The sequence below is a fragment of the Alligator mississippiensis genome, chromosome 14 (genome assembly GCF_030867095.1).
Source record: "Alligator mississippiensis isolate rAllMis1 chromosome 14, rAllMis1, whole genome shotgun sequence".
Classification (NCBI taxonomy): Eukaryota; Metazoa; Chordata; order Crocodylia; family Alligatoridae; genus Alligator; species Alligator mississippiensis.
The window spans coordinates 44,648,718-44,667,204 of NC_081837.1; the positions used below are offsets into that span (position 1 = coordinate 44,648,718).

Sequence of the window (18,487 nt, forward strand, 5' to 3'; positions counted from 1 at the left end):
CATCGCCTGTGGCAAGGGACGCGTCTCCGCCCTCAGCTACACCCAGTCACTCAGGCTGGGGAAGATGGGCATGTCCCCTTCCAGGTACAGCCCAGCCACCATCACGCCAGCGTCCCATGCAGCCCGGCTGGGGCCAAGCTCAGCCTGCAGCTCCTTCCCTTCCTAAGGGCATCTCCCTCCAGCCAGCCCCCGAGCTGCTCCCGTCGCACGCGGCCCGGCGGCTCCTCCCGCGGAGGGAGCCGGAGGATCGGGGCCGGCAGGGCAGTACCCGCGGCAGGTGCGGGCGGAGGCGCTGCCCCGACCCCGGCTCGGCTCGGCGCAGGGGAGCGGGGAGGGGGGGCGAGGCGGCCTGCCAGAGCCACCCCCGCCCCCGGGAGCCGCTGGGCCGGCCCCTGCCCGCCTCCTCCGCCTCTTTGTGCGCGGCCGTCGAGCCCGCAGCAGCCCGCGGGCCGCTCCTCCCGGGGAGATGCTCCAGCCGGGCGCGGAGCAGCCGCCTGCCAGCGGGGCCGAGGGGAGGGCGCCCGCCGCCGCCGCCGCTGCCACCACCACCGCCACCGCCTCGCGCCTGCACCTGGCCTGGCTGCTCATCCTGCTGGCCCTCACCCCCCGCGCCGACTCCTCGTGGTGGTGAGTGCGGGGCCGGGCCGGGCTGGGCTGCGCGCGGGGCCGTCGGGGCTGCTCCGCTCACCTGCGCCGCGCAGCCCGGGAGCGTCCCCCCGCACAGCCGCGTCCCGGCGTGGGAGCGCGCGCCCGGGCAGGGACCGCGGTGGGAGCGGGGGAGAGCAGTGCTCCGGCCGCTGCGGGCTGCGAGGTGGTGCATGGCAGAAGGGAGCACAACTGGGGGTAGGGGAGAGCGCTTTGATTCAGACCAACTCGGTTTCTGCAACCAAAAAAAAAAAAAAAAATGTTTCTTTCAAGCTGGCTACCTTGTGCGTTGCGTGCATTCAGTGTCTTACCCCGGCCCCTGCTCCCCTTCCCCACCGGGTTGGCAGTCAAGGAAGATTTCTCCCTCCGCGGCAGGAGGAGTACGGACATGCAGCAAGTATTGGGGATGGCACGCAGAGCTGGGGAAGGGAGAGCTACACACGGCCAGGAAGGATTTTGGCTGTAGAGCGGGCTGGAAAATGACGCTTGTGCTTTGCAGCAGGTTGTGGAGGCGACGGGCAGCCCTGAAACGCTGCTCCCTCTTCCCCACCACAACCCCGAACTGCCTTACACAGGCTGCTCAGGGATGCACAGGCTCTGGGTTTCCGTTCCTCTCTCCAACTAGCAAACCGTCCTGATAAAACGGTGGCTGAAGTCAGTCCACCGCTGCCCCCCCCGTTTCAGCTTCGACAAAATGGCACGTTTAAATGAAGCCTTCCTTTTGGGAAACTATTCCCAACTATGACCCTGGCCCAGCTGCCAGCACCTCTCTCTCACCGTTGATATTACAGCTAGACATTGGCTGGCGCATCATTATTCACGTTATTACTGTTGTGATCCCGATTGCCAAACTCCTTTCGGGATTCACACACATGCAAACTGGTGCCCAAAAGGAAATGCTTCTCATTTCTCCCAGTCAATTTTTAAAGTAGATTAAACAGAAAGCACCAGGTCAAGCCTCCACAGAATGCACCACGAGGAAATGGCCACCAAATGCTTCTAAACAACTGACAATAATTAATATTTCAATGACATCAGGCCCGGCCCACGTTACTTCACAAAAATTCCAGCCGTTGGGGAACTTGGGGATTGGGGGAAACAAAACCGTGGGTTGTTCGAAGCTCGTAGCTTGGACTTGACATCAGTTATGCTGCAACAGCTCGTCATTTAGCCAGGGCAGCGGGGCTGGCTTAGGGTGGTCGTGGAAGATCAGCTACAGGTCTTGCTTTGGCACCGTGGTTGCACTGGTTCCACTTTGATGGTAGCTCCATGGGGTGCTGGGTTAACCCCATCAGCAGCCCCTTTGCAGCCTCCCAACTTTGGTTGATGGTGTTAACTAGCAAGAAAATCCCTGCTGAAACACAGACAAAAAATGCAAAAGGAAAATCCCATTTCTAGCTGAGTGCACAGCAGCAAAGGGAGGACAAGCACCTCATCCCTCATAGCCTGAAGCTAGCGGGTCTCTCCAAGGCCAGCAGGACAGTGCAGGAGAGCACCAGGCCCCGCACTGGCTTCCAAGATTCCTTGTGAAAGATTTGGGGCAGATTAGGATGTTGCTTGTAAATAGAAATTGTGCAATAAACAGAGCGGGGTGTACATAACGAAGAAGGAGCGTTTACTCGCTCCGCAGGGCTGCCGCGTGGAAAGCCCTGCTACAAGAAAGGTTTGGTCAGAGGAAAGTGTGCACGAGTTCGCTGGCACCCTGCCCTCGCGCATGCCCACTCTCTCTCGCACGGACAAATCCCCCGTGCGTAAACTCGCAGACACACCAGATCCTCGTTAGCCAGCTTGTTTATTGCTAACCACAATCCTTTGGAACTACAAATATTTAATTTCATCTGGCACCGCAGCAGATGTGAGGCATCAAGCTCCCAGGAGAGACAACAGGCTTGTGGGAAGGAGCCCCGTCCCTAGCTTCTCCTCCAGTCCAGCCGTGGGCCGCCACGTGGGCTCCTTTCCGTGGCACGGGCTTGCGGAAAGCTGATCGCCCTCGGGCAATGCTTGTGTCCTGGTGCAAACAGGCTCTGCGGATGGGGGTAGAATCCCCGCTCAGGGAAGACACAACTCAGATGGTGAAGAGAGGTCCAGTCCCTGACACTGGGAGTCCCATGTGCTTGCCCTTTCTCCCCAGCACCCTGCCAAGCAGGGGCGTTCCCAGCTCCCACATATTTCTGGTGAGGAGCAGCACCTGTGTCATGTTCACCCCACGACTTATATTCAGCAACCAGCGCTCAAGCAGTCCTGCGGGGTTTGGGAGCCTGGCACAGCACCTTAACTGAGGGAAAGAAATACAAGGCATGTATTTCTTCCTAAGCTTCCTCCTTTACTTTCCCTTTGGAGTCCATGAGCACCACAGCATAAGGTCTGAAATCCGTTTTCCAAAGCCTCCTTTCAAAGCCAGTGTTCGCAAGTCTAGTTTTTACAGGGAGGTGCTGCTAGAAGAAAGCTTCGAAGGCCTGTTGCTCTTGGGGTCCTTGAAAACAGTCAAGGCGAGTTTTTGAGTGGTCCCCAGAGATGTTAATTAGACGTCTCTTATTTAAGATTTAACACGCTGAGAAATTTCAGGAGGGAGTCTTCCTTATCTCTGGCACGCACCGGGCGCAGCACGAACCAAAGTTGGATGGCACCCACTGGTCCAAAAATTGGCTTCCTTCCCTGTCTAACTCATTTCACACTAGCGAGGGTTCAGAAGTTCACAAGCACTCCAGTTTTTATGCTTTTACTACAAATAGCAGGAGAGGCTTTGGAGGGACCCTGGGCAAGGCCTTACTAGGCACATGCAATTCCTAGACAGCGATCCATAAACTAGCTTGGGTTGCAGAAGGCACCGGGCATTGCTAATATGCTCAAAACAACTGCCTGTACATTGAGCCAGAGATTGATCATCTTTGTCAACTGGATGAGTGCTTTATCTAGGTGGGTGGAGGGGGAAATAGCAATGACAGGAGTGTTTGAAACAGAGCGGGAGGAAAGATGTGCAGGCAAGGAGCTTTCAGTCCTGGAGTCAGCCCGTGTAATGCACGGAGGGGGAAGGTGTGTTACCGGCTCCCTCCCTCTGCTGATCCACATAGGACAGGAGGCTGCTGCAACCCAGAGAAGCCCAGCTCCAGCTATACCAGCTCCTGCCTTCTGGTCTGGCACTCTCTGGTCCAGTCCCCAGTGGTTTGGCCAACAGGGCAGCATTCCCGTCAGCGCCACCTTGTCCGAACCGCCTTCCTCTTACACCCCAAAGCTGCAGAGCGGGTCTGCCCCGGTCCAGCCTCATCCCACATCGGTGCGCCAGGAAAGCAGGGCAGTCCTGGGAATCGGACTCGGGTGCCGCATAAAAGGGAACATGCACCCAAAAGCAGCCCTAGGACAGGGTGGGAGCCTGCCATTCGTGCAGAAGCACGTTCACAGAGGATACACGCTCCCTGTTACGAAGCGTTTTGCTGGGGGTAGCAACAGCAATAGCTGCAGGGTCACTCACCAAGGAGTCTTTTTACTGAAGTGCTCCGTCACGCTGGCTCGCCAAATAGTCCTCTTGGAAAAGTAAGCTTTCACAGAAGTCAAGCTGGCTGAAAGAGAAGCCGTAGTAGCTCCAGTGTGTTTTCATTGGGAAAATATTGCAGCAGATGGGTTCCCTCAGTCACTGTACACAATAATCATTTGGCCTAATTATATTTCTTGGGTCATTTTTCATCACGGGAACATTTTACCTACAGGACACTTCATCTGGACCTAAGTGCACAGGGGAAAGGATTAGCTGCCCTTGCAAATCCCCTGGCAATTACTATATATCGCTGTGATGGCAGGCCCCCCCCACCCACTACAACAGGGTGCCACAGGGTTAGATCCTGCGCAAGAGGCTGCCAGAAGCAGACTCTGCCCTGGGGACGTTGCACAGAGTCCTCCTCTCCTTTTTGCAGAGCTGCAAAGAGATGAAGTGCTTGGCCCATGGTTATGCAGGGAGTCCATATGAACAGGACTCCAGAATCCCAGACCCCAGCCCATTTCCTTCTCCACTGGTGTTCCCTCTTCTCTGAACTGACATCAAAACTGGCCATTTCCCCCCTTCTGCCATGAAGCCTAGAGGTTAGCTCATGGGGCTGGGCCTTGAGGAAGCAGAGTTCCCCATTGATCAGTGCTGCAGGTCCCACGCGAGTCGGCACCGTGCAGGCAGGCAGGTGCGGTGCAGTGCGGTGCCCCTGGAAGCCAGGTTAGCCTTGCAACGTGATGGCAATACCTCCCCACTCCTTGGAGGATGCTGGGGGAACTCCAGGGGACAAGTGGTGTTCAGGGACATGTTCTACTGTCTAGCATCGGTTTTCAATGCAGTCACTCACTTGCAGAAGTCCAGGGCTGCGTTGAAGCCTGGGCGCAGTGGTGGACGAGCTGGCCCGCTGCATTCCCCTGTGCTTTCAAGCTACTTCTTTCTTGCCCCTTCAGCACAAGCCCTGCCTTGGGCTGCAGAAAAGCAGGGTTTTATGTCCAGCTTTGCCACCGATGCCACTGTGCATCCGTGGGCAAGTCATCTAGTCTCTCTGTGCCTCTTTGGGTGAGACACTGCATCTTCTCCTACATTCGTGCAGTGGTCAGCAGTCCCAGGTGAGGTCTCCAGGAACTTGCACAGTATAAAAGGATAAGCCACGAAGCCTCCCACATAATCAGCTTGTGCTGGCACTGGGTAACCATCCGGCTATTAGAGGCAGGCCCCTCTCTGACTCTTCACATCAAGTTTCACAGGAGACAAGTCCTTTCAAGACCCTTGTTTAGGCAACAAGGATTCTCTCCATAGTAACTACATTCTGATACCACAGACACCGAGACGAGGTCAGAGCTGTGGAGGAACACATCTCACGGCACAGGGCTGGAAAAATGTTAACACTAAATAAAGTTTTTAAAAAGGCAAAGAATGAAACACCCTCACTTGAAGTGGGGCTGGGAGGTTGCACAGCATTATGCTATTAAAAATTATTCAAGGGAGACCAGGGCTTTCCCTACACAGAGTAATGGCTCTAAGTGAGGAAATTAGGGCTATTAATCTTCCCAAGGTGCTAACAACTCCAGCAGGTCAGGATGGCCCCATTCCCAGTAGGGCTTAATAAAATGTTAAGGGCTCATAATAATAATAAAAATAATAAAATAATATCTTGGAGGAATATTGCACCTTGCATACCAAAGTGCTTTGCAACCTGCTATAAATTCTGTACCCACAGGCTTGGACAGGCAGGGAGGGGAGTGCATCTGCTTGGGACTGCCCAGGGAGTGGAGAGCGCTGGAGCATGGTCAGTGTCTCTGGAAGGTAGCCCCTTTGGCAGCCCAGAGTGACCGCTGTCTGCTGCTCATCTCAAAGCTGTGTCTGCAGCCCTTTGTCCTGCTCCGAGCTTGTCCCTGAAGCCTCGGGGTCAGTACTGACTCAGTGGGAAGAACCGCACCTCGTGAGTCATCGACATGGTTTCCTGGAGCGCGGAGCACCACGCCGGCTGCTCAGTTCAGCCTGGCGGCGAGGAACAGTGGTGCTAGCAAGCTGTGCTTGGCCACGGGCTGGTTGCCCCTTTTCCCAGCTAGCCCCAGTGTCAGGAAGGACACTGCAGACTGCCTGCCTTAGCATCAGCTCTCATCAGCCACCGGCATCAGAACAGGCTAGTCAGTGAAACAGGGGCCTGCTCTAGTGCAAACAGCAGGTCCCCTGCCTTGAGCCATCACTGAAACAAACTCCCTCCCAACTTGGACCCGATGGGGACCTGCAGAGACCATAGCCCTGTCCCCCTCCTCTCTGTAGCCCGACACATCAGCCAAACACCAGACACTATTTCACTGCTGAGCCAAACACGAGAGCCTCCAGTTTCACCCCAACCCCACAGCTCAGGGTGGTCAGTGACCAGAGAGTACAGCACCTTGAGATCGCAGGCACAGGCTAAAAGGCAGTAAGACGCTGCTGCACTAAGCTTCTGCCCATTTTCACTTGTAATCCATTAGCCACCCACAGCTGCAGCTGGAGTGGAGCCAACACAGTACCAGGCAACTCCACCCCAGGACCCAAGTCCCTCTTAGGAGCAGCCTTGGAGATGAGCACACCTGCAAAATACACAGCGTTTCCCAGGGGACCTGGAGGAGTCAGGCAGAGCTGCCTAGACCCCACAGGGATGGGCAACCTTTTGCAAAGCTGGGCAGTGCTTTCATGCGCGCATCAGCCGGCCCTTTCCAGCAGCTCAGCAGCCTGGCCCCAGCCCCTCCCTGACACTATCACCCCACACGTGGCCAGGCGCTGTGCCAGGGGCACCTGGCAGCAACCCAGCTCCACGCACTGGAAAGCAGGATGTGACCTTTCAATAATCCCGTGCCAATCCACCCGCCCTGCTCGCAATGGCAAACGTCCCCTGTTCACAGCTTGCTCCTGACCCCACTCTAATTCAATTTAAAAGACTCTGAGGGCACTGCCGGTTTCACCATGGAGGGATTACATGCTTAGCATTTCTTCCAAGTGATGCTGGTTACTTGTCTAAATAATAATGGGGCATGGGGCTCAATATCATGGGCACCCGCCGGCATTCATAGATTATCGAGTGCAGAGGGCACGCCTGAAGCAAGGGATTGGCTGCTTTTTTTTTTTTTAAACCATGATCTTCTCAAGCTCTGAGCCCTAGGATGCAGCCCTGGATGGTGACACTGAGGGCCAGGCAGCCTGTGCTCATCTGCCCAAGTCAGTCTCCCTTCAGCCACCAAAGTGGCTGCTGGTGGAGAGCCAGGAGGTGCCTTTCATGCCCTAGGGCCTAGGCCAGACCTCATTTGGAGGAACCCACTCCAAATTCCACCGGGGCCTGGGAAATCCCCTGATGATGTGCTGATGTTTCAACAGTTAGGACTTACTCTGCTTTGCTGGGTCCTGCTTCTGTGCACTGCCACTGAGAGGGGCTGTTGTGGCGAGCTGGCAACCTGTGGGGGACAGAAGCCACATTACAACATGGTTACCCCACCCGCAGCCCCAGTGACAACCAGTCCTGCGTAGGTCAGTGCCCAGAGCCCAGACTGCCTCTCTGGCTGAGGCAGGATGGGACCCGTGCACACATATCTGAGGACAGAGAGCTGAGAGCTGCCTCCCCATTGCAGAACAGAGAAACAACACTTTGTGGCCAGGAGAGCCACCACATGAGACCCACCAATGCATCAGCAGCTCCCCCTGCCACAGCCTGATACTCCCAAGAGGAAGCTGCAGCCCAAGGTGTGAAGGGGAGAACAGGCAGCACAGAGACTGTGGCAGGGAAAGGATGGACAAGCCCTGAGGGATGTGCACTCTGGGAGCTCTGGAAGAGCGTGAGCGGGGATTTCCCACCCGTGTCAGGCTGCAGCAGATGGCCTGCATTACACTTGTTCCCCTCGCCAACTTGAAAGCTCACCCTGGCACTGTAAAGGCATTGCCCATGGCAGAAGGGAGAGCTCAGCAGTATGGCAGCTGCATTTCCCCTGCAACTCTCTGGGCACCAAGGTGTTGTACAAGAACCAGATTCCCATGCAATGCGGAGACAGGGCCTGGAGACAGTGTGATGCAGCCAATGCTCAGCCCACTCCATGCAGCACCCACGTCTCCTTCCCGTCCTCTCTGCAGGGCTGCATGTGCAAACATGAGTGCAGAGAGGAACCCAGGGAAACCTCCTCCTTAGGCCCGTCAGCAGAGGGCAGGGGCATGCCAGGCCAGCGGGGAGTGGGCGCATCTCAGCCCCAGGGCCCACCGCGGCTACGGGGTTAAAGCGAAACGCGTGCTGCTGCCGAGTAAATAGATGCGTCGGCCCCAGAGCTGCCTGTTTATCTTAGAAGCAATTTAGGTTTCTCCTTGTTTATGGGAATGAAAGTCAGCAGATTCTGAGAATGGGAAAAACAACTGGGAGCCAACATGTGACAGCTCTCTCCTGTTCCCCTCGGAACGGGGCGGCCGAGAGCAAACCCATGCCAGTGACACGGCTGGATTCGCTTATGCGATGGATTCACCCCTGGGCAAAAGGAGCAGCAGCGTGGGGTCAGGCCCATGTCACCACCTGGACATGCGGGGCCCTGCCTCTGCACACAGGAGCCCGTGCATGCCTGCTGGCTCTGGGCTGGCCAGTGCTCAGACTGTCAAGTAGGTCGCTCCAAGGAAATGCGACCAACTGCGTGTGGAGGGACGTGCCTCCGCAGCGCGTGTCCCTGGCAGCCGCGCAGCCCAGTTCTAGGAACATGCAGAGGGTCGTGACTCACGCCCGCAGCACGGCACGGAGCCCTGCCCCTTGAGTGGAGCCAGCGGCTCCTTGGCTGGCGGCAGCTGGATGCGGTCACTGCCTGTGCAGACCAGCCTCCCCTGAGGATGTGACACACACGCATGACTACACATCCGTCTTGTGCCACCCACGCCCCCCTGCTGGAGGCGCCTCACCTCCCAGCCGCACCCTCTTGCCACCTCCGGGCACATCACACAGCAGCTCACCTGGCCGTCTCCATGCACTGCAACTCCCCTCCTGCCCTCTGTTTGGGGCTGACCACGAGCAGAGTTCCCAAGGCCATCTGACCGCACTCCAGTGGGCAGCTCAAGTGCATTAAACATGAAGCCTCCCGTGGGAACCGGCCCGTGTCAGCAGCATTGCACGTTTAAAAAGACATGAAAAAAAAAAAAGAAGAGCCTTCTGAAAAGGCCCAGACATCCTGCTTTGACCTTTTGGAATGGGCTGCTTGGATTTTCCAAAAACTCCCTGTGAAATGAAAAACATAATGGTGGAATGACATAGTCTGGTCCAAGACCAAAGAATAGTTTTGGGGGAGTTTCCCCCCCAAATTCTTTTGGGCAGGAAATGTTGGACTTTTTGGTTAATTTTAGCTCCAGATCAGAACACAGCAACTCACCCCAAGTTCTGGAATTCCCCACAAAACAGCAGGTCGTTTCTGCTCAGGTCTCACTGGCAGAGAGAGGATAGGGGGAGGGCTAAGGGGACCAGCAGAGTGACAATGCCCCTCCAACACCAGAATAGCCCTGGAGTCACTTACACCCAAGCAAGTGAGGCAGTTAGGAAGAAAAGGAGACCGGAAATGGAGGGCAGCAGGGAACCCGGCTCGTTAGCGCCAAAGGAGATCCAACCATTGCATTCCTTGCCTGGACTGCGGCTGCAATCAGCAGACCCAGGCACAGCGGGGAAGGGAGGCAGATATGTTGGCAAGGTGCACGGTGAAAAAAAAGGGAGAGGAACCGGTGACCCTCCTGTGCTCCCCTTTGAAAAAGCTGGCTGCCAGCCAGGTATTCAGCAGTGGAGCTAACGAGAGCAGAAATAATTAGCTGGTGGTGTGAAAAGGGGAGTGACTGGCGTTTATCTGGCTGGGAGGATTCTCTGAGATCAAAGCCTCCTGGGGCTAGGTTAGTCATTGCCATTATCTGCATGCTTTCCCCTAGCAAAGCACCTCAGTCAGCCCAGAGAATCGCCACTCTCCAGCCAGCTGTGAGCGACAGAGCTCCCCTCGTCCACACCAAATGCACCAAGGCTCCCTGCCCCTTAGCTGGGTGCAAGCAGGAAGAGAGCAGGGGTGCAAAGTCCTGGGGCCATGGTGAGCTGGGAACAGATGCTGTGATGTCCTGTCCCACCCGTGGCAGGCACTGTGCATGGAGGGATCTGGGAGCAGCTTGGGGATTTGGACAGCAGTGCTTCCCTCTGTATATCACCAGGCCTGAGCACCCATTTCCTCCAGAAGGCAGCACCCGTCTGTCCCATGTGGCCTCAGGGCACAGCCGTCCTCAGCCTATAGGCAGCATCTCCCCAGCCAAGCCCCACAAGTGCTGGCCAGCTTTAAGACCCACCTTATTGCTGAGCAAATGTGGGAAGGCAGAAAGGGGCAATGCTCCATCCCTGCTATACCCCATCCTGCTCCTGGGAAGAACCTTCTGCACCCTGGGGTTGGACCAAATTGTCCTCTTTGTGCAGGCAGGAAGGCATTGTGTACCTAGCGTCACCCCTCTTCCCCTTGATGAGCTTTTTTAATGGCTTCCCCATCTCCCTGGCGCCGCAGCCGCCTGATGAAAGGTTGACGAGCAAGCTTGTAAAACATAACGCGCGTTGGCGTTGGCAGAGCCGCAGGGAGCCAGGTCTATTATCCACCGCTCCAGCCCGAGATGACCTTGCGCGGCTGCCAGTGCTTAAACAAAATATTTTTTAAAAAGGGAAAGAAAAGAGCTCCATTGCTTTCTGTGGTCTTGAAGCCATTCTTCAAGCTGTGAGCTAGCTCCGGGCCGATAGGAATGAGAGCACGGCCAGGGACACAAGGGAACATCACCCCAGCTTTGGGCTTTCTTATTCCTGTTCAAGGGAGGGTCTTAATTCCAGTCTAGGGGTTGCAAATGTTTCAGTCCTGCCCAAAGCCTCCCTTCTTTGTCTGGCCAGAAATGCAGGGTCGGGGTCTATGGCCAGGCCAGTTCCCCAGCACAAGGGATCAGCCGCTCTCTGGCAGAGGGGAACAAGGGATATAAGCATAGCTTCTGGATGGAGGTGGCATCTTCCGTACTCCACTCCAGGGTCTGCTTTGGCTTCAAGTCCACAAAGGAACTGGCTGTGGTCTGCAGGGAGAATTCAGCCTCCCCGCCACATGCCCTGGGTTTCTGGGCTGAGTTGCTTGCTCAAATCATACGGGCTGCACCGGAGAATTGCTGGCGCTGCTTCCCCTCACCGCCCACCCCATCCACCAGCTGAGGAGCAGCAGGACCAGGAGACGATGGAATACCTGGGGAACTGCCCTGCGGGGGGACATGGGGAGGCTGGGCACGGATGTGGGCACCCTGAAGTGCAGCAGTAAAGCCCCAGCGTTTGGGAAGGGATCGATCCCTCCTGCAGCCACTGACCTCTAGCTGCAAGCAGGAGCACTCCCTGCCGTGAGATGCTCATGCTGGCTGGTCCCCCACTGCTACAGCCGTGGCTGTTCCTGAGCAGGCCCTGCTGGACTCTGAAATCTGCTTCCAGAGGCTGCAAAAAACAAGAAAAAGTCACTGATAGGAGTCTTGCTTTGCCACGCAGCACAGGGCAGAAGCCCCAGGCTTTGTCTGACTTCTGCACGACCTGGAGGGGGTATCTATCTCTCACCCTCCTAAGCCCATCCTGTCCTGTCCTGTCCACCTGCTACATCCTGCCCTAGCCCAGGAGCTCTCTGGGGTTGAGATGTCCTTGCTGTTGCCTGTCTGCGAAGCACCTGGCACTCAAAGGGGCCCCAATGCAGGACGGGGCTTCGGACAGAACAACTACCAGCCCTCCTCGGGAAATCCTGGCCAGGCAGCTTTGGCTCCGTGACCTGCTCTTCTGAGCTAGTCGTCTTGAGCTGCGCCAGCTGCCATCAGACAGGGCTGTGCAGCATGGCACAGCTGCCAGTTCCCGCAGTCAGTACCGTGGTACCTCATCCTGAAAGTTCACGCAGCTCCAGGGGCACAAATGCCAACTCTTATTCCTCCTCAGCCCTGGCTACAGCTCACTGTAGCTGTTCTGGGAGGAAGCCTGCCCCGTGGAAATGCAGGGACCTGGTGCACCCCAGGGTTGTATGCTTAGATACCCAGCCAAGACCCCATCCTAGCACAGCCCTGCAGTGCCCCAGCCCTACAGCCTGCAAAATGCTCCCTTAGGGGCATTGCTCACGGGGCGTGCTCTCCTTCCGCAGGTACATCGGGGCCCTGGGCGCCAGGGTGATCTGCGACAACATCCCCGGGCTGGTGAACAAGCAGCGGCAGTTCTGCCAAAAGTACCCTGACATCATGCAGTCAGTGGGCGAGGGCGCCAAGGAGTGGATCCGAGAGTGCCAGCACCAGTTTCGGCACCACCGCTGGAACTGCAGCACGCTGGACAGGGACCACACTGTCTTCGGCAGAGTCATGCTGAGAAGTAGGTCCCCGCAGGGTTTCTCTTCCCACCCACTTGCCCAGGGGGGAAATCATACCCTGCCTCCAGGAGGGGATGATTTGGCACTGAGGCTGAGGGTGACCTGCCTGCCAAACAGTTCCTGTAGCCCATCGAGGTAATGCCAGGTGCCATCCTGCACGGGGCAAACAGGTGCCTAGGAATCCAGCACCTAAAACCACAATGTCTTGTGCCCAGGGTTGCGCAGCAGTCATGCAACAGGGCATCAGGCCAGTTTTCCCAGGCTGCTCCCTGCACCCACCGACCCCAGCTCCTGCTTTTAAGGAAAGGCCAGGACCCCCCCCACACACACACACATTTTGCTGTACCCAGAAGCAAAACACCTTTTGCTCCCCTGGTCCAGTCCCTTGAGGCATAACCGCTGCTCTGGGGCCGAGCAGGCGCTCCCGTTATCCCCTCCAGAGCTCGGCCTTTCCCTGTCAGTTTGTCAGGCAGTAACGGGAGCGCATCACTGCCCTGGCGGGAGGAGCCAGGGAAGGAGACACCTCTGGAGAACCAGCTTGCATGTAAACAGTAACGGGATATGTAAATATTTGGAGAGCAGGGCTGGCCAGGCACGTGGGACCGGACATCTCCCTGCAGAGTGTGGAAGCTGGGGCAGAGAGGAGTGAAAGGCCAAGACAGCGGTGGCTGCAGGCTCTGTCCTGGAGAAGGTCCCATGCCCACGGGGTGAGGTTTGTCCTCTGCAAGGGATGGGGTAGGCTTGGCAGGGCCCTGGGCAGCAGCATGCTGTGGGCTGACCCTAGAAAGGTCTGACCTCTGAGACGGGCAGGGGTTGCACCCATGGACCAGGGGGCTCTACCAGCGATGCTGGATGGTGCACAGGCAGCCAGGAGGGCTGCCAGTCAAGACCGCCCAGTCAAGGAGGTGCTAGCCTGGATGAGGCAGCCTGCTCCCCTGATCTGCTGCATCAGGGAGGGAGGAAACCAGCCTGGACATGGGGAGGGGACTCTAGCCCTGTGACATGCAGGAGACTTCTTTTTTTTTTTTTAAACAGAAATCAGATTATAACTATGGGGTCTAATCCCCACCCAATTTTGAGCCACTGGGCACATCTAGGCTGCCCCTGAAGCCAGAAGGGCAAATGCTTACTTTTAAAAATAAAAAGCTAAGCCTGTACTCTGCATGCAATCCCCCGCCTCCAGGAGCTTGGGCTTAAGAGCCCAGCAAAATGCTGTGGGGCTCATGTTCAGACCCTACAGGCTGGGCTTTAACTGCCCAGCCCAGAACAAGATAGAAACCCAGGACTCCTTGCCCCCGTCCCCCCCACATTGCCCGGCTGCTGGGAAGAGCTGCCCTGGGGTTCCCGGCACCAACTTGTACCTTCCCGGGCTGCATCCTCCTCCTCTGCAGATGCTGATGTGAGCAGTGTTGGGGTCACCTGGGAACTGTCCAGCGAAGGAGCCCTGCAGACCTGCCCGATGTCAGTGCTGAATCCCAGCTGGCCAAGCTGCTGCATAGCGCAGGGCACCTGCCTTCCCTCGGCCGGTGCAATCACTGCCTTGGTGCTCACAGGAGGGTCAGGCAGGGTGGGGACGGCAGGGACCACATGCAGGAGCACGCCCAGACCTGGCAGGCCTCTCACTGCTCGCTCCTTTCCCCTCCGGCAGGCAGCAGGGAGGCCGCCTTCGTCTATGCCATCTCTTCAGCTGGGGTGGTGTATGCCATCACGCGAGCCTGCAGCCAGGGAGAGCTGAAAGGCTGCAGCTGTGACCCCCGCAAGCGCGGGCGGTCCCGGGACGAGCGGGGCGAGTTCGACTGGGGCGGCTGCAGTGACAACATCCACTACGGCATCAAGTTCGCCAAGGCCTTTGTGGATGCCAAGGAGAAGAAGGTGAAGGATGCCCGGGCCCTGATGAACCTGCACAACAACCGCTGCGGGAGGATGGTGAGTGCTGGGCACTGCCCAGAGCTAGAGCCTGGTGAGGAGGGACAGCCTGGCCCGTTTCTGCAGCAGCCCTAGGGCAAGCTACGGCCCATCTGATCCAGAGTAAGGCCCATGTCTTCTCGGTGCCTCCTGTCCAAGCCCAGCCCTGCTTTATTCATGGCAGGGTGGTGGAGGCAGATGCCTTCCCTCCTGCCCGCCTCACTGCCCCCATGCCCAGCCACAGCTCAGCCGGCACCCAAAGTGCCTGCATGGCACCTTGTGCCTTCCCATCAGGATACTCTCCCACACATCCTCTCTTCAGTGGCCTCAAACAGCAGGGCTTGCCAACCCCTGGCCTTTTAGCAGGTGAGAAACAAGCCACCTCAGAGCTCTGGCCAGCCCGGGCAGGCAGCCGCGAGCATGATACCTGGCTGGGTCCTCACGCATCCCCCCCTCCGGCAGGCCGTGAAGCGCTTCTTGAAGCTGGAGTGCAAGTGCCACGGGGTCAGCGGCTCCTGCACCCTCCGGACTTGCTGGCTGGCTATGTCGGATTTCCGCAAGACCGGGGATTACCTCCGGAGGAAGTACAATGGCGCCATCCAGGTCACCATGAACCAGGATGGCACTGGCTTCACCGTGGCCAACAAGTACTTTCGGAAGCCCACCAAAACGGACCTGGTGTACTTCGAGAACTCCCCTGACTACTGCCTGATGGACAAGGCAGCAGGTAAAAGTCAGCGCCGGCTGATGGCGGGGTGTAGCGGGGGTCACGTCGGGGCAGGGACAGCCTGCCGTGATGGGCCAACGGCTGGGCCAGGCCCACAAGATATTGCCAGCATTTATCATCTTGGCACCATGCAACTCCAGGGTGAGCGGTGTGGCACTGACAGCGTTTCTGGGTGGAAGTTTCCATTTCTGCCAGCAAAGCCGTTTTCAAAACTGGGGAGGCAGAAGCAAGGGAGGGGAATGAGCAGCAAGTCTGATTTGCTTTTCAAACCATTGCTAAGCAGCACCAACAACAGATTTCCCTGTCCCCATCCCTGATCAGCACTAGCGAGGCAGCCCAGTAAAACCCATCGCTCTAAGGCTTTGCCAGTCATGCCCCCAGAAGCGTACAGCAACCACTGGGAACACCAGCTCATCCCGTGGGACCTTAGCTCAGGGGAATTGATATCCCAGTCTTGAAGGAGGCTCCTGGCTGGCTGGTGCTTTGTTCACTGAATGTGTCCAACTCCTTCTGAGTGATAAGCAAGCCTCTGCATGTCACAGGCCTCTCAAAGCTTATCCCCCAGCCTTCAGAAACTTTCCTACTATTGCAAGCAAAGCTCTCCTTTGCCAAGCAGACCAGCCTGGACTTCCAGCCTTGCAGGTAAAGTAGCCTCACCGGTTGATCACTGGGGGCTTTGCAGAGGCCAGTAGCTGCAAGAGAGGAGTACAGTTTTGGTGAAACAGCCCCACTTCCAGACAGGGATTCATTCATCAGAGCCTCTGCCTCAGGACTCGAGCCAGCTGCCTCCCCACCAGGCTGCCTGTGCCCTGTGTCCCGAGCTTGCAGTCCATAAAACCTTACACCAAATTTCTGGCCCTCCCCTGCATTCCCTCTCCAGCTGCAGCACAGGATAGTCAGGCCACAAGGAAAAGGGAATTGCATGCCCGCTGCCTGGGAGAGCTTTCCCTCATACCTGCCCCGAGGGAGGGCTGGCTGCGTGTCCTGTCCAGCTCAGACAGGCTCTCCCCAGATCAAAACAAGGCTTCATTACCTGGGGAATGCAAAGCCATCAGACAAGGGAGACCTGGCAGGATGGGGTCAGATGGTCTGCAGAATAGATTAGCACCTGGCCTGGGGCTGGGGAAGGGTCAGCAAAAGCTGAGGGGGACCTTTGGTACCAGAGTTGGCCATTTTAGAAGGCTTCTTCCAAGCTCTCTCTGGGCCCTGCAGCCAGGCTGCACATGGAGCAGGCTCCCAGTCCTCCCAGGGAAGGAGCTGCCAACAGCAGGCAGACATGCTGGGGAAGACAGCTTGGAAGTCACCCTGGAACGCAGTGCTCTCCAACCAAGCAGCAAAGGGTGTGAGCTTGCCTTCACCAAACCTGACAGTGCTGCTGGATGCGGGTCTGACCCAAGCCCCCTGGGCTGGCAGAAGGGCAGAGGTACCTTTTGCCAGAAGAGAGCAGCATTGGGGAGGAGGGAGGAGGGCATGAGGGCTGTCTTGCTCCCAGAGCTGGGTAACGAGCCCTGGCTTCCCTCCCGCAGGCTCCTTGGGGACAGCTGGGCGCGTGTGCAACAAGATGTCCCGTGGAACCGACAGCTGCGAGGTCATGTGCTGCGGCCGGGGCTACGACACAACCCGTGTCACACGCATCACCAAGTGCGAGTGCAAGTTCCACTGGTGTTGTGCTGTGCGCTGCAAGGAGTGCGAGGACACCGTGGACGTGCACACGTGCAAAGCGCCCAAGCGGGCTGAGTGGCTGGACCAGACCTGACCGTTCATGCAGTGGCAGAGGGACAAAGCTGAGGCCTCGTGCCCGCCCCGGGCCCCAGGCCCCCATGCCAGGGCATTCTGGGAGCTGTAGTGCAGCTGCATGGCTTTTCTTAATTCATCCGGCAAAGCACTAGAGAGAGAACTACACTTCCCAGGAGGTCCCAGGGACCCTGCCAACTTGCTCAGCCAACTCACCCCTTCCCTAGAGGGGGCTTGCGACCATCGCTTACACTGTGAAGCTTCCCTCGCCCCTTGTTCTCTTGCAGCAGGACAGTGCAATGGCCACGAGACTGGAAAGCAGAGCCCCAGTGGCCCCCTCAATGTGTGTGTACATGGAGAGTGCCTGGCAAGGGACTCCAGGGCAAAACAGCTAGTCCTTGCAGAGCGCTCTTGTCCTGAACTTTTTGCACGGCCCAAGGCAGGAGATTGCAAAAGCCTAAGGCAGCTCCTTGATCTCCGGTGCTTTTCTCAGCCAGATCTAGCACAGTGACACAGCTGAATGATCAACACAGCTGGACAAGAGCAACTCCTCCTTCCCCCAGCTGAGAAAGGGGCAGGCAACAGGTGACTGAGACCTGAATGACTGCCACGGGAGAAGGGCATACACGCAGGGACATGCACAGAGAATGCGAGAGAGCAGTCAGCCAATGTCAGGCTCCTTGCACGTGGTATATACCGCTTCATTCTTTTTAAGACAAAATCCATTATAAACCTGTATCCGAAATAGATGCTCTTTGCCTTGCGCGTTACTGCCCATCTAGCAGGGCCATGGCACCCCAGCACAGGCCTCAATGAGAGCTAATCCACCATGCTGTGCTGGCAGGGAGCTCCCCCATGAGATTCCCGCCATGTACCTCTGTGATGGTGGGTGCTCTCCTGTCCCCAAGATTGGGACCTGCCCCATGGAGGCACTCCGACCCCCTGCTGCAGGCTCCTTCAGGAAAGGCAGACAAGGATGGAGCAGGATGGGCTGGGTGAGCTGTGTCCAGGCTCTTGCTGTTCCCCTAAAGATTGCAAACCACTGGCCAGAATGAAAGGGGAAAGAAACGGGTGGAGATGAGAGAGTCCGTCCCCATCCCCGCCACATCCCTCAGTGCCCCCAAACAATCCTAGCATAGGCCTTGACTCAGTCTCTGGCTGGAGCAGTGCTGTCAGCCTGCCCCCACCCTACCTCTCCCTTCTTGTGCATGGAAGCATCAGCCATCCAGACAGAGCAAAGAGCCTGCACCCAGGCGGCATGCCCCAGTCAGACTCGGAGGGAGCTGAGGAGCTGTGATCCCTGCCAGCAGGCTGGACCACGGAGCTTGGTGCTGTCCCGAACACTCTCCCCAAGGCTACGCTGCACGTGAGGCCAGTGGGACACTCCCTCAGCCCAAGAGGGCAGCGGGATAAGGACAACACCCACTTTGGCTTAATGAAATAGAGGGGCTCTCAAGGCAATAGCCTCAGAAAGCCACCAACCCTCAGACACATGGCACTTGCTGGCAAGTTTCACAAGGAGCCTGCAAGAAGGCTTGTAGCAGATGTGGCCGGAACAAGCCTGACAGTTCCTGGTCCTGTGGTAGGAAGGATCCTGTCCCAGACGCACAGCCCAACAATAGC

The 18,487-nt window shown here is 57.3% G+C and overlaps 2 protein-coding genes across 2 annotated transcripts in view; one reads left to right on the top strand and one right to left on the bottom strand.

Annotated features, from left to right (window-relative positions):
- Positions 1 to 14,147, bottom strand: part of CTTNBP2NL (CTTNBP2 N-terminal like) — a 95,570-nt gene extending 81,423 nt beyond the window's left edge. Inside the window, exons 1-4 of the mRNA XM_019496948.2 lie at positions 13,860 to 14,147; positions 11,477 to 11,597; positions 9,086 to 9,347; positions 7,498 to 7,563 (exon numbers count right to left, since the gene is read on the bottom strand). The gene's annotated coding sequence lies outside the window, so the exon portion shown is untranslated. The remainder of the gene's footprint in view (positions 1 to 7,497; positions 7,564 to 9,085; positions 9,348 to 11,476; positions 11,598 to 13,859) is intronic.
- WNT2B (Wnt family member 2B) lies at positions 338 to 17,613 on the top strand. Its single transcript, XM_006267534.4, has 5 exons — positions 338 to 627; positions 12,280 to 12,500; positions 14,147 to 14,424; positions 14,866 to 15,130; positions 16,657 to 17,613. Exons 1-5 carry the CDS (start codon positions 467 to 469, stop codon positions 16,884 to 16,886), a joined length of 1,155 nt encoding a protein of 384 aa, XP_006267596.3. The 5' UTR covers positions 338 to 466; the 3' UTR covers positions 16,887 to 17,613.
- Positions 17,614 to 18,487: the final 874 nt, after the last annotated feature.